Source organism: Pygocentrus nattereri, chromosome 19, assembly GCF_015220715.1.
Source record: "Pygocentrus nattereri isolate fPygNat1 chromosome 19, fPygNat1.pri, whole genome shotgun sequence".
Classification (NCBI taxonomy): Eukaryota; Metazoa; Chordata; class Actinopteri; order Characiformes; family Serrasalmidae; genus Pygocentrus; species Pygocentrus nattereri.
This window is the reverse complement of record NC_051229.1, coordinates 37,218,419-37,232,968: the sequence shown is the minus strand read 5'-3', so window position 1 is coordinate 37,232,968 and position 14,550 is coordinate 37,218,419. Positions and strand designations below refer to the sequence as shown.

General features: G+C 41.1%; 1 protein-coding gene across 2 annotated transcripts in view; it reads left to right on the top strand.

The window, feature by feature from the left end:
- Positions 1 to 13,435, top strand: part of si:ch211-235m3.5 (BICD family-like cargo adapter 1) — a 48,583-nt gene extending 35,148 nt beyond the window's left edge. The window contains exons 5-9 of one of the 2 annotated variants that reach the window (XM_037531181.1): positions 3,908 to 4,057; positions 4,778 to 4,855; positions 5,413 to 5,522; positions 7,555 to 7,675; positions 9,511 to 13,435. In XM_037531181.1, the coding sequence (XP_037387078.1) occupies positions 3,908 to 4,057; positions 4,778 to 4,855; positions 5,413 to 5,522; positions 7,555 to 7,675; positions 9,511 to 9,714 (663 nt within the window). In that variant the 3' untranslated portion in view covers positions 9,715 to 13,435. The remainder of the gene's footprint in view (positions 1 to 3,907; positions 4,058 to 4,777; positions 4,856 to 5,412; positions 5,523 to 7,554; positions 7,676 to 9,510) is intronic. The other variant, XM_017691739.2, reaches the window with a different exon arrangement.
- The last annotated feature ends 1,115 nt before the right edge of the window (positions 13,436 to 14,550 follow it).

Below are 14,550 nucleotides of genomic sequence, written 5' to 3'. Positions count from 1 at the left end.
AAGCCAAGTAACATGAACATTTCTCACTCTGACACTTTTATTTTGTAGTTTCATTCTGTTCAATTTGGTTTATATAATATACTTTAAGGGGAATTCCACTGATTTTTTGCCAGTTAAATGGCTAAGATTTATCAGAAATCATAATTATCAGATTTCAGGATTATTTACAGTAGTGGTGATAGGAACCAGACGGTGGAAACAAATACTTATACACATAAAGGTTACGAATATCCTGTCTGATGCCAGAGAGTGTTTACAATAATTTTGAGAACATTTTGGCATAAAGTTTTTAAAAGTTCTATTCAGGGCGGAGAGATATATGCAGGGTGTAATAAGGCAAAATAGGCAATTGATCAAAGTGTCTTCCCTGCAGGTTTTTCCTAAATAACACATGGACATTTTTTACCATTCTAGATTAAGCAGAAGCATTTGAAGCCTGTAAAAGAAATTCCATATGTTTTATTTGAAGCTTATAACAGACATTATCATATATCTGAGCTTGTACACTATATTTACAAAAGTTTTCACTCACCCATTCAAATCATTGAATTCAGGTGTTCCAATCACTTCCACGGCCACAGGTGTATAAATCCGAGCCCCTCGGCCTGCAGACTGCTTCTACAGACATTAGTGAAAGAATGGGTCGCTCTCAGGAGCTCAGTGAATTCCAGCGTGGTGCCGTGATCGGACGCCACCTGTGCAGCAAGTCCAGTCGTGAAATTTCCTCACTACTAAATATTCCACAGTCCACTGTCAGTGGGATTATAACACAGTGGAAGCGATTGGGAACGACAGCAACTCAGCCACGAAGTGGTCGGCCACGTAAAATGACAGAGCGGTCAGCGGATCCTGAGGCACATAGAGCGCAGAAGTCGCCAACTTTCTGCAGAGTCAATCGCTACAGACCTCCAAACTTCATGCCTTCAGATCAGCTCAAGAACAGCGTAGAGAGCTTCATGGAATGGGTTTCCATGGCCGAGCAGCTGCATCCAAGCCTTACATCACCAAGCGCAATGCAAAGCGTGGAATGCAGTGGTGTAAAGCGCCGCCACTGGACTCTAGAGCAGTGGAGTCGTGTTCTCTGGAGTGACCAATCTTGCTTCTCCATCTGGCGATCTGGCGGTTGCCAGGAGACGGTACTTGTCTGACTGCATTGTGCCAAGTGTAAAGTTTGGTGGAGGGGGGATTATGGTGTGGGGTTGTTTCTCAGGAGTTGGGCTCGGCCCCTTAGTTCCAGTGAAAGGAACTCTTAAAGCTTCAGCACCAAGAGATTTTGGACAATTTCACGCTCCCAACTTTGTGGGAACAGTTTGGAGACGGTCCCTTCCTGTTCCAACATGACTGCGCACCAGTGCACAAAGCAGGTCCATAAAGACACGGATGAGCCAGTTTGGTGTGGAAGAACTTGACTGGCCTGCAGAGAGTCGTGACCTCAACCTGATAGAACACCTTTGGGATGAATTAGAGTGGAGACTGTGAGGCAGGCCTTCTCGTCCAACATCAGTGTCTGACCTCACAAATGCTCTTCTGGAAGAACCTGTTATAGCTGCAAAGGGTGGACCGACATCATATTAAACCCTATGGATTAAGAATGAGATGTCACTCAAGTTATATATATAGTGTATCAGTTATACAGTGACTCTTTCAGTAAAGAGTCCTGTATAGAGCTGCCTCCACTGTTTTACATTCCTAACAACTAACCAGAACCTGATTAGACTACGGCTAGTAGTCAGTGATGTGTCTAAACTTCTTCTCGCATTAAATTTCCCAAAGCCTGATTGGTCAATTCTGTTTCAAACTGAAGCTTAACAATAAAATAAGTGTATTACTACATTACTTATACAGTCCCTCGTTTTCTTTTTCAAACGGTTGTAAAAAGCACATATTTAAACTCTTTTGACCCAAAGGTGAAAGAAGTTGAGTGCTGACCTCAAAACAAGGGCATAAAATGTGTGACCTTTGGCTTTGTTCCCAAAATAGGGCTTTTAGCAGGCGTTCCTGCAGTTTTGCAAAGAAAAACAGTGCAATCTGAACAGCGCTATGTTGCCAAACAGGAAAGAAAATGTACTCGTTTGCATTTAAAACAGCAAAAAGCGAAACGTTTGTCAGGCAGTGTAGCTGTAAACTCCTAATCTGACCCTGGAGATGAATGTTTCATCAACTGCTGGAACATCTGTAGGACCTAGACTTCAAGGGCAGTGATTGGAACTCCTTCGCCGAAGAACATTTCATATCTGGACAAATATTTTTAGGGTGCGAGATGATGTCATGCCTAGTCTGGAGAACAGTTCTGTTTACAGAGGCAATAAGGAAACGTTATTCTCACTTTGTGGAAATAAACAGAAACTTCCACAGTCAGCAGTTTAATCTCTCGCCTTATTATTTGTTTAGTGGCCTTTTCTTTACATGAGCACTCCCTTTTCCTAGGAGCCTTCCTGTTACATGTGAGTGTGTAATTGTTGAGGTTATTTAAATAGAGCTTTCACCTGCTGGGTTTTGATTAACGCTTAACTGCAGAAGGGAGCACTTGAGCTTTAGACTGGAAAAATAAGGTCCTTCCTGAACATTTGAGTCACGGGGGACTTTTGTAATGATGTGTTTAGCAACTCGTGCCGACCTCAGACTGTATGCAGCTGTGAGTCATCAGGAACTATGTATAGTGTTGTGGCTTTTACCACAGAAAATGTGTTCTGTGCTTGACAGGCAACAGCGTGAGAGCCTTGTCAGTGAGCAGCTTGTTTGAGATAAGGAAATTATTTAATAACGGTGAATTTGAGCAGCTGTTCTAGAATATCAGTATCTATTTGTTAATGATCTAAAATAATAATAAACCATATGCCTACAGTCACCGGCCACTTTATGAACTCCACCAACCTTATAGGTCCACTATAGATGTACAGATACAGTTACAGAGTGTAGCTTGTGTGTTGCTGCAGTTTATCAACTCATCTTGTGGTCAGTTTGCTGTCCAGATGTTATTTGGTTAGTGGACCATTCTCAGCTGGTTAATAAAAGTCACTTGGACACTTTCATTATGGAATATGAAAAGTTCCGTCTAGTACACTTGGGCTTATAGTATATAGTTAAAGGGGATACTCCACTAATTTTTCTAATTTTTCCAAATTTGCCCAGAATTATCAGAATTCTGAATTTGTCCACAGTGGTGGTGATAGGAACCAGATGGTCAAAGCATTTATAAACAGTATTACACATAATGGTTGTAAATATGCTGCCTGATACAAAACAATGTTTATGATCATTTTGAGAATGTTGTGGCATAAAACAGGTTTTATTCAGGGTGGAGGTGTAAATGTAAGGTGTTAAAAGGCAGAATAATCCCTGTAGAAAGCTTTTTTTTCCAGATTTACCACAATCTGTATTACTTATAAAAACTTATAAGATCCTTTCTTATTTATTAAAATTGTAAACAAGGGTCATTCAGAATCAATATGCTCTCTTCTAGAGAAACAGTATTGTTCACAGTGGTGGTGATAGGAACCAGACGTCCACCTCTTAAAGCTCCCTCACAGAAAGTTACTGCGTGAAGTGCTTGTTAATAATGAGATGTTGTTTTACGATAGTTTTGAGTTTTCACATCATTTTAACAGTTCATTCATAGTGGAGGGGTACATGCAGGGTGTTTTGAGGCAAAATAGTCCCCAAAGGTAGATTTTTTAGATATGTTTTCCCATCATCAACATTCCATATAAAACTCTTCACTTCACTGATCGTTTTGGATAGTAAATAAACCACCACTGTACAGACATCTGAGCCGTTTCACACCACACCACTCTGAATCACTTAGCGTCTCTGAAATATGCAGAAATTTTGAAAAACGGGTGGAATTCCCCTTTAAACTATGAGGATATTACAAATATTTAATGCACACATCTGTTCTTGTCTGTAGGTCACACAGGAGGTGACCTCAATCCTGGACATGCTGCTTCCCGTGGCCTGCGGCTCAGAGGCTCTCCGCGATGAAGACGGCATCCTGCAAAGCATGCTGGGACAACTGAAAAGTGTGGCGGAAAGGATAGCACATAGTCAGACACTACAGGTGAGCCTTGTGGCCAAGCCGAAACACATATACAAAAACACGCAGCGTTGCGCGAACATTGCCTGTTTCCTTGCTGCCCGTTTCACTGTCTGAAACTCGATTCCCCGCCAGCAGTTCTTTCACTGTGCCATCCTTTCACATGATGGCTGGACTCTAAACAGCGATTTGGAAGACTGGCCGTAGTTATGTGTCATTAACTTGCAGAAGGCTCCATAAGTGAATTCATTGTTGTTGTAATTGAACTAAAAGCCTGTTCGTACAAGAAAGACATCAGTACACTGCTGTGAAACTCACAGACCACCCATTGGTTTGTTTAGTTTCCACTCAAAACAACCATTAAGCACAAGTTCTGACCCAGCCAGTTACCATGCTCATCTCCCAGGTCATATTAAAGTGGGAGGTCTGTTGGGAGGGCTATTTTGTCAGTTAATTTTAACGTGAGTAAAAAGTGGGACATGTGTCGATGCTCTTTGTTGCTGAAAACTTGGCCTGGGAGCAGCGGGTTGAAAAACTAGTGAGAGAGAGAGAGAGAGAGAGAGAGAGAGAGAGTGAGAGAGAGAGTGAGCCTGTGAGAGAATAGAAAGCCATTTATATCTCAGTTACTTGATCCCAAGCCTGTGCACATAAGACCCCTCCCTGTGGCCCCCACACAAAGGGGCCACCTCACATCGCCCTCAGTCCAGTGATACTGAGCGTATATCTGTCTCGCTGTGTCTGTAGGAGCTGAAGCAGCCCATTGTGGAAGTAGGGAGTGTCCAGTGTGAGAAGACGGCCTTGCTACAGGAGCTGCGTGATCAGGTGACAATGGCTCATGTGTTCGAGCTTTCAGGGACGATGGCTGACGGCTCCTGACTGAGGCTTTGTGTTACAAACATCCAGGGATGAGCTGGGAATGGCCGTTTCAAGACTAAGATTACGGCTGAAATTGGATTGCATCCTCATTTGCTGTACAAAATCATGATATTTTTGTTTTTTTTTCATTTTTTATGAGATGGGGGAAAATTTCTTGGTTTAAACCCAATAATTTGGAACACTAGAGAACATGAGAAGAACACTAAGGAACATGATATACAGACTCACTTTAAATAGAAGCGTAGTGTTTTGATTTATATGCGTTAAAGTGTTTATTGTGTAATGAAAAATGAGTTTTATTGCTTTAGTAACACAATGGGGGGGGGCAGGGTTTGGGGTTTGGTGGTTGATCTTCCTGAACCACAACACAAGACTGTGGATGTTTGTATCATGCTTTTGGTCTCAGTTTCAGAAACATTACCCCCCTAATTATTATTATTGCTATTATTATTATTACTTACAGTAACCGTTTTTTTTCTCCTCTCCATCATTCTTGCTCTTAGAATGCCCGGCTCCTAGAAGAGAATGCTGAACTCAGACTCAAAGCAGACAGTAGGCTGGACGAAGAGATTGTCCAGCGGGCTATAAAGGACAGAGATGACGCTATTGCTAAGTATGTAAAAGATCAATTGTGATTAAATGTGTGTGTTAAGGGACACTTCCAGGATCTTCACACTGAAATGAAATTTTGTAAAACAGGCTATGATTTTTGATGAAGTGAGATATGATTGTCAGAATATAAACCACTGCTACAAGTCGGGCTGCAACTTCAATAATCATAGACTAATTGATCTAATTGACTAATGGAGCCATGATCTTTGGAAGGTCCATCTGTGAGACCACTGTCTTTACAGGAAAGTCTGTCTACTATCTAACAACATCCCTGGGCAGTTATTTCCAGGCCTACAAAATCAGGCTCCTCTTCTTGAGTGAGGAGAGACCTTTAATGTCAAAAGGGAAAGCCGCACTAACGTTTCAAGAGCATATTTGAAAATACTGATAAAATTCCCCATCTTAAGGCCTGTTCCAATCCTGCATCAGCACAAGCTTAATATCTGATCCCTCAGAGGACAGAGGCACCATGTCACATGAACATTATAGAGCTTTTTAAATGAAACAGTAGAAGCCATATCGCCCCCTACGCTTCCTGTAGTGTATTACAGTCTGTCAGAGCGACTGTGTGGATCATATGAACATTATAGAGCTTTTTAAATGAAACAGTAGAAGCCGTATCGCCCCCTACGCTTCCTGTAGTGTATTACAGTCTGTCAGAGTGACTGTCTGGATCATATGAACATTATAGAGCTTTTTAAATGAAACAGTAGAAGCCGTATCGCCCCCTACGCTTCCTGTGGTGTATTACAGTCTGTCAGAGCGACTGTGTGGATCATATGAACATTATAGAGCTTTTTAAATGAAACAGTAGAAGCCGTATCGCCCCCTACACTTCCTGTAGTGTATTACAGTCTGTCAGAGCAACTGTGTGGATCATATGAACATTATAGAGCTTTTTAAATGAAACAGTAGAAGCCGTATCGCCCCCTACGCTTCCTGTAGTGTATTACAGTCTGTCAGAGTGACTGTGTGGATCATATGAACATTATAGAGCTTTTTAAATGAAACAGTAGAAGCCGTATCGCCCCCTACACTTCCTGTAGTGTATTACAGTCTGTCAGAGCAACTGTGTGGATCATATGAACATTATAGAGCTTTTTAAATGAAACAGTAGAAGCCGTATCGCCCCCTACGCTTCCTGTAGTGTATTACAGTCTGTCAGAGCGACTGTGTGGATCATATGAACATTATAGAGCTTTTTAAATGAAACAGTAGAAGCCGTATCGCCCCCTACGCTTCCTGTAGTGTATTACAGTCTGTCAGAGCGACTGTGTGGATCATATGAACATTATAGAGCTTTTTAAATGAAACAGTAGAAGCCGTATCGCCCCCTACGCTTCCTGTAGTGTATTACAGTCTGTCAGAGCGACTGTGTGGATCATATGAACATTATAGAGCTTTTTAAATGAAACAGTAGAAGCCGTATCGCCCCCTACGCTTCCTGTAGTGTATTACAGTCTGTCAGAGCGACTGTGTGGATCATATGAACATTATAGAGCTTTTTAAATGAAACAGTAGAAGCCGTATCGCCCCCTACGCTTCCTGTAGTGTATTACAGTCTGTCAGAGCGACTGTGTGGATCATATGAACATTATAGAGCTTTTTAAATGAAACAGTAGAAGCCGTATCGCCCCCTACGCTTCCTGTAGTGTATTACAGTCTGTCAGAGTGACTGTGTGGATCATATGAACATTATAGAGCTTTTTAAATGAAACAGTAGAAGCCGTATCGCCCCCTACGCTTCCTGTAGTGTATTACAGTCTGTCAGAGTGACTGTGTGGATCATATGAACATTATAGAGCTTTTTAAATGAAACAGTAGAAGCCATATCGCCCCCTACGCTTCCTGTAGTGTATTACAGTCTGTCAGAGCGACTGTATGGATCGTATATACATCACAGCTTTTGTTTTTAAATGCACGATGTGCTGACTTCTTTCCATCACTGGCTTCGTCAATGTCTTTTCCTGCAGCATATGATAAAAGATGGGGATCTTTGTCAATGAAAGTGGTTTTAATTCTCTTCACTGCAGGAAAACAGCAGTGGAGGCAGAACTCGTGCGCAGTAAGAATGACATAATGTGCCTGAACAACCAGCTGCTAGAGGCCATCCAGCGCAAACTGGAGCTGTCTCAGGAACTGGAGGCCTGGCAGGTGGGTAACACTGGTGTGGGAGGGACTCTTGGAAGACCCTGATCAGTCTGTTTCACATTTGCTCACTAACTGACGATCAAAGCTTCAAAGGTCAGGGTCGATTTTCACACTGCTACTTCATGTTTCCTGTAGGACGATGAACTAACCACAAGTCTCTCCAGCATTAACCCTTTTAGACCTACACTGATGGGGAATTCCACCTATTTTTATATATGTGAAATATGTTCACAATTGAGTGGCTGAGATGTAAACAAACTCAACTTGTATTTCATTTTAGAGACTCAGATTTCTTTAAAGGGGTCACCATGACTACAACACAGACATAGCCATTTTGATGGTAAAATAGTGGAAATTCTGAAATAATGCGTTTTAATAATAATTTCTTTGGGGACTATTTTGCCTCACAACGTCCTACATGTATCCCTCCACCATGAATGGATTTTTAAAAAATGATTTAAGCCAAAACTTTAGCTAAAACCTATCATAAAACACTCTCTCACACATCAGGAAGCATATTAACTTTTTCTCTTAATAACATTCATTGTGGCTGAATGGCAGTGCTCTTTGCTTTGCGGTCGCCCCCTGCTGGCCACATTACATTATTTAGATTGATAAACACTACAGCAGGCTTGGGTTTTATGGCAAAAGCCCTATCATGATATATTTTTACATGTTATACAATACTGGTCATTTTTGATAAGAATTCCTTTCTTTACTTATATTATTAGTTTAAGTCTGAATAGGATTAGTCTAGGGCAGCACGGTGGCGTGGTGGGTAGCGCTGTCGCCTCACAGCAAGGAGGGCCTGGGTTCGATTCCCCGGCCGGGTGACCGGGGTCCTCTCTGTGTGGAGTTTGCATGTTCTCCCCGTGTCTGCGTGGGTTTCCTCCGGGTTCTCCGGTTTCCTCCCACAGTCCAAAGACATGCAGTCAGGCCAATTGGGTGTGCTAAATTGTCCCTAGGTGTGAGTGTGTGAGTGACTGTCTGTGTCTGTGTGTCTGCCCTGCGATGGACTGGCGACCTGTCCAGGGTGTATCCTGCCTTCCGCCCGAAGACTGCTGGGATTGGCTCCAGCTCCCCCCGCGACCCTGACGGAGAAGCGGCTTGGAAAATGGATGGATGGATGGATGGAGGATTAGTCTATATCTGGTCTAGTCTTGTGTGTTACATCTGTGGAGAAAACAAATGGCTTATTCTAGTTGCATTTTTTCAGATGTTTTCCCTAAACTGTCCTGCTGGTTTGTGACTTCTTGTCCCTGCCCATTGTTGTAAAGGTACTTAGCATGCCAAAATACCTTTTGTTTAAAATTCCAGGCTTTGCAACTGATACCGGGATGGAGAGGGGAACAACATGATCATTTTATCAGAAAATATTTCATTTTGATGATTATGGTCATTGTTTTATCACCCAGGTTAACAGTGCATAAAAGCAGATGACGTACCACTAACATTTGTGTCCATTTGGGATGCAGTGATATGGGAATTGTGTGCCAGTGCTGATATCCATCATAATTTGGACTAAATCTCCCTGGATTAGCATAACAGAGGAATATAATATTTATTTCTGAAGGGTCACAAGTGCAGAAAAATGAATAAAATGCAGATATTTTACTGCAGTAACCCAGCGTCACCGAAACATTGAGCTCCTCCAGAGGACAATAAACACATCATCAAATATCATTTCACAATATCAGTCGCATTTGGTAACATGATATGACTCTGATGCCATCCATAGTGTCCACTATATACCTACATGTGTACTGTGCACAGACATAGAAGTAGACAGCGGTAAATGTCTTCACAGTTTCGTTAATGTGGTGTTACTTTTCCCACAGGACGACATCCAGATAATCATCAACCAGCAGCTGAAGAGCCAGCACCAGACAGAGCAGCAGTCAGACCGGAAGCGGTCTGGAGCAGGCCGTCTGTCTTTCCTACGCAAATCCAGGAAGCCCTCAGCCTCGCCGTCCTGCACGCCAGAGATCAGCCCAGCGCCCAACCAGTCTCCCTGGAGAGACTGGCTCAAACTGAGCAAATAAACCCACCGGTGTTATCACTGGGAAAGGACACGCGTCCGCCGTCCAGCCAACTGTGAAGGACGGAGAAGTCCAGCATCAACTGCTGGCCACGTCTCTGATACCCAAAGGTTTGGGCGCTCGAGCAGAGATAAAGGAAAGCCATAGAGAAGGCCACTGTGCTTCTAAGGCCCGGAAACACTAGAGTCATATAAAGCCTTCATGGACACCTTTAGATAAAGTGCCCAGTTATCTAGAACCGCCAAGCTGAGACGGACTACCACATCCTGATTCCAACAAAAAACACTTAAAGCTATTTATTCCAGTGTTCCACTGCTGACTTGTTGAAACACAAGCGAAAACGTGTGATAGAGCTTCTAGATATTAACTAGAACAGTTATCTTTCCGAAGAGAAAGGATTCAGAAAAGCAGCAAATGTACATGAGGACATGAGAACAAAAGAGGTTTGGCTACATCAGTTGACTGTCTGCAGAATTCTGAGAAAGTCCTGCCTCCCTTAGTTACTGTCACTACGTCCGTCAAACTTCGAGTTCACCTACCTAACTGGTAGAGGCTGTGGCACGTGAGCTAACAAACTAAAAAGTTCTGCAGTAAAACATTAGAAGCTCACAGAGGAGAACATTTGGACATTTTTCATGCAGAAATAAACTGGCCTTAAAAGATCTGCAGTGCAGACAAATGTGTTGGAGAAAGTATGAATGTAGGCCAGTTAAATGAACAAAATTCTGGAAAACACGTTTACATTAATGAAAGCAGGGAAGCTGTTTAGTTGCGGAAAGTTCTCCGTAATAAGTGTCACGATTGGCCCCTCCCAGTCCTGTCCATGTGTTCGTGTTGTTACAATAAGGAGGAGGTTGGAACGACGGAGGCTGTCCCTTCAGATGAGCTAATGCTAAAGCTAACACTGAAGCCTCGCCATCTTTTACATGAGATCTTTCGCCAAACTTTGATGAAACATCTTAAAATAAGGTGGAGTTTTGTAGAGGTATACTTTCATATCGATTTCACCCATAAAGAAATAGTCTGTCTCCTCAGTTATTAGTATAAGAAAAGGTTGAAACGGCTGTGCAAGAAACTGTGTTTATTTAGAATAAAGAGCCAGACGGACTCGGAGGAAATTGTCTGTTTTGTTGAAGGAGAATAGTGGTTGTTGCCACTATAGCAACCGTGGCCACAACGTGTTATGGCAGCCCCCTACAATTCCCTACAATTCCCTACAATTCCCTTACTTTATCCACAAACATCCCAAGTTTATTCTTGTAACTTTACAACTTTATTCTTTATTCTCTAAATATTACGACTTTATTCTCAAAATGTCGTACCATGTGACTTCATCTTGAAATATTACGACTTTATTCTCTAAATATTACGACTTGATTCTCAAAATGTCGTACTGTATGACTTTTTATCTCAAAATATTATTTTATTCTCAAAATGTCGTACTGTATGACTTTTTATCTCGAAATATTACTTTATTCTCAAAATGTCGTACTGTATGACTTTTTATCTCGAAATATTACTTTATTCTCAAAATGTCGTACTGTATGACTTTTTATCTCGAAATATTCCGACTTTATTCTCAGAATGTCGTACCATGTGACTTCATCTTGAAATATTACGACTTTATTCTCTAAATATTACGACATTCTCAAAATGTCATACTGTATGACTTATCTCAAAATATTAAGACTTTATTCTCGGAAGTATTTTTTTACAGTGGCCCTAAAACGGCATCATAAATGTGTGCTTTGTACAGTTCTGTTCAATTGAACAACATTATCACGCTAACTGTCAGCAGCTAAGCTAAGAAAAGCTAACTAGCTAGCTAACTGATCCGAACATCCTTCTGTAACTTTATTCATTGTTAGAGATTGTATTAAAATGATTTTTAATAAATACAGTAGCCCAGATAAAGTTTATCTAAACTTAGTCTGTTAATAATCATTGAGCTTTACTTTGGTCAAAAATGAAATAAAAACAGCTCTGACCTCCAGATGACCAGGATAGCAAGAATCGGGCATTATACACTCCTCATTAACATCCTTCACCATTTCTTGCTCTAATATTTCTGATTAATTGACTGCTGCTGCCACTCTCACTGCAGGTTTGTTCTGAAGAGATTTTCCAACATTTTTCCTTCACTTGATGGAGGAAGGAACGTTTAGAGATGATTGGGACTGACTTCAGAGGCGTGTCAATCATTATTTTGCAAATGGTCAATTATAAGGCCAATATTTTTTTTTCCCGCCTTTGTAAATAGATCAAAATGTTCCTGCAAAAATAACTCAAATTGAGTTGAGAAAAACACTAGATTCATTTAGACATTTATCATTTAGATGTTAAGGACTGTTAAATTCCTGCATGTATTTATGTGGCAAGTTGTATTTTTTATAGTTTGTTTCAACGCATTTTACGTCACAGTGACACTGCTTTTCACATATGTAGCTAAATGTGGTTCATTTAGAAAAACACTGATTCATTTCACACCAATCGGCCAGAAAAAGGAGCTGGGATGTTACCATTTGCCAAAGGTTCGTTTAGCAGTTAGGACCACTTTTGGTTCCTTAAAGAACCAGTGTGTGGAAAATCTAAAGGTGAGTCCATGTTCGACATTGTTCTTGTATTTTCGAATTCTTAGAATTAAACAGCCTATTTTTCTTAATGTGCCCTCAAGACCAGTATATGTAAATGAGCTCTGTTCTGATTAGCTGACCTGCATTGTGCCTCGTTCAAAATAGATTCAGAGCTGAAACACTCCTTATAGCTTCAGTATGAGTGGGCAGGGCTTAACTGCTATAGGCTGAAAAGGGGATGTATATGTTGGTTTAAAACTAGGACAGTTGAACTCTTTTCCATTCTTTATACATTATAAAGTTTCTGTGCCAATTTATGGGTTTTTCTAGAACCTTTAGGTCATGTGGAGGTTCTTCACGCTCACGTTTGCAGAAGCGGTTTCTCCTTTGAAAGGTTCTTCAGAGAACTAAAAATGGATATTCTATGGCATTGTGCAAAGATGAACAAGGCTGGGTATCATTTGACATTTTTCGATATAATGATTTCAGGACTGATTCCAGAACAAACCTTTTTCGGTACCTCTTTTTGTGTGTTTACTGACCACAAGAGATTCCAGACTAATCAAAAGTCTCTGACATGAATCACTTGCATACAGAATGTCATTTGGACAGCCAATCAGCTGCATAGATTTTGGAACAAGCATGCTTATTGGCTCATGGGTGCCATATAGACCGACTTCTTAGGTATCTAAATTTGGATATTAGATAAAATGGATTTTGTGCTCGATGATATTGGAGTCATATTATGAAAGTATTGAATTTTCATACCCAGCTGTTCTCCGTAATCCATGACGTTCTCCATTGTGCTACTCAGGTTCCCAGTCTAGTCCTCCAGTCAGTCCACATTTGTATTATTTCCCAGTTTTTGCCACCCAAAATAAACCTCACTAAAGTTAAGAGGCTGAAAAGAACACAAATGTAGATCATCTAAACGTCCTCTGAGGCAGAAATGGACATTCTGTACCAGAAGAAACTGCAGTGTCATTGCTTTTGTTTCCTTTGTCTGCCAGAAAAATGACTGAAGCCCTATAATGTTTCTAATTTATTTAGTACTTGTTATTACATTACTAAGCAGTATATTTTGTATCTGTATATTAATCAATATGATTGTAAATGCTTGTTTTTGTATTCACTACTGAAAAAAAATGCAGATTCCTTACAATTGTGGAATAAAGATTTTTTACAAGTGAAAATCTTGTCACATTTATGTTTATGTTTACTCCAGTCTGGGGCAGTGAGAGACTGAGAAGACTACAGTGCAGGAAAAAACCAAACAACTGACATCACGTATAAAGAATAAGTGGAATTCAGCGGAATAAGTGCTTCAGAGTTTTGGAAACTGAGTATAATTGAGGCACAAATTTCCAAAAAGGCCTTAGATTTTGTGATACCCCTTGTTGAGGGAGAAAAAGTGTGTGGCTATAACTTGAAGCTGTCAGTAGTACATTAATATCTGGACAATCCCCAAAATCAATAAACGTGCAAATGTAGGCCTGGCTTAAAGGGATAGTGTCTGCTTTATTTTAGAATGTATAAATCAAAATGTGACCAACTTTAACTCTGCATAACATACACACCAAGTCATAGAGGGAAACTAACATCGGTGTCTTTGTCCTTTTTTCTATCCAGGCCCTTAAATATGTGTACCATAGTCGGAAATTGAATGAATAACTTCAGTACCCAGTTAGCAAAATTTATCTGGTCCATTTGTGGGCCCCATCCTTGGTTTAGTTCCAGCCCAATTCTGGCTGGGTCCCCGGCTCAGATCTGGCCCATATACTATAAAATGTGAAGAATTAATGAATGCGGCCCAGATGATGCCCACATACTATAAAATAGGCTAATGGATTAATAATGGATGTGGCGCAGTTCTGGCCCATGTACTGTAAATTGAGTAGAACTAACAGATCTGACCCAGCACTGGCCCATGTACTGTAATGTGTGCAAGTTGTGGTCCAGATCTGCCCCACATACTGTAAAGTGAGTAGAAACAAGGGATCTGACCCAGCACTGGCCCATGTACTGTAAATGTGTGTACGTTTAACGGCTGTGGTCCAGATCTGGCCCACATACTGTAAAGTGAGTAGAGCCAAGGGATCTGACCCAGCACTGGCCCATGTACTGTAATGTGTTCAAGTTGTGGTCCAGATCTGGCCCACATACTGTAAAGTGAGTAGAGCCAAGGGATCTGACCCAGCACTGGCCCATGTACTGTAAATGTGTGTACGTTTAACGGCTGTGGTCCAGATCTGGCCCACATACTGTA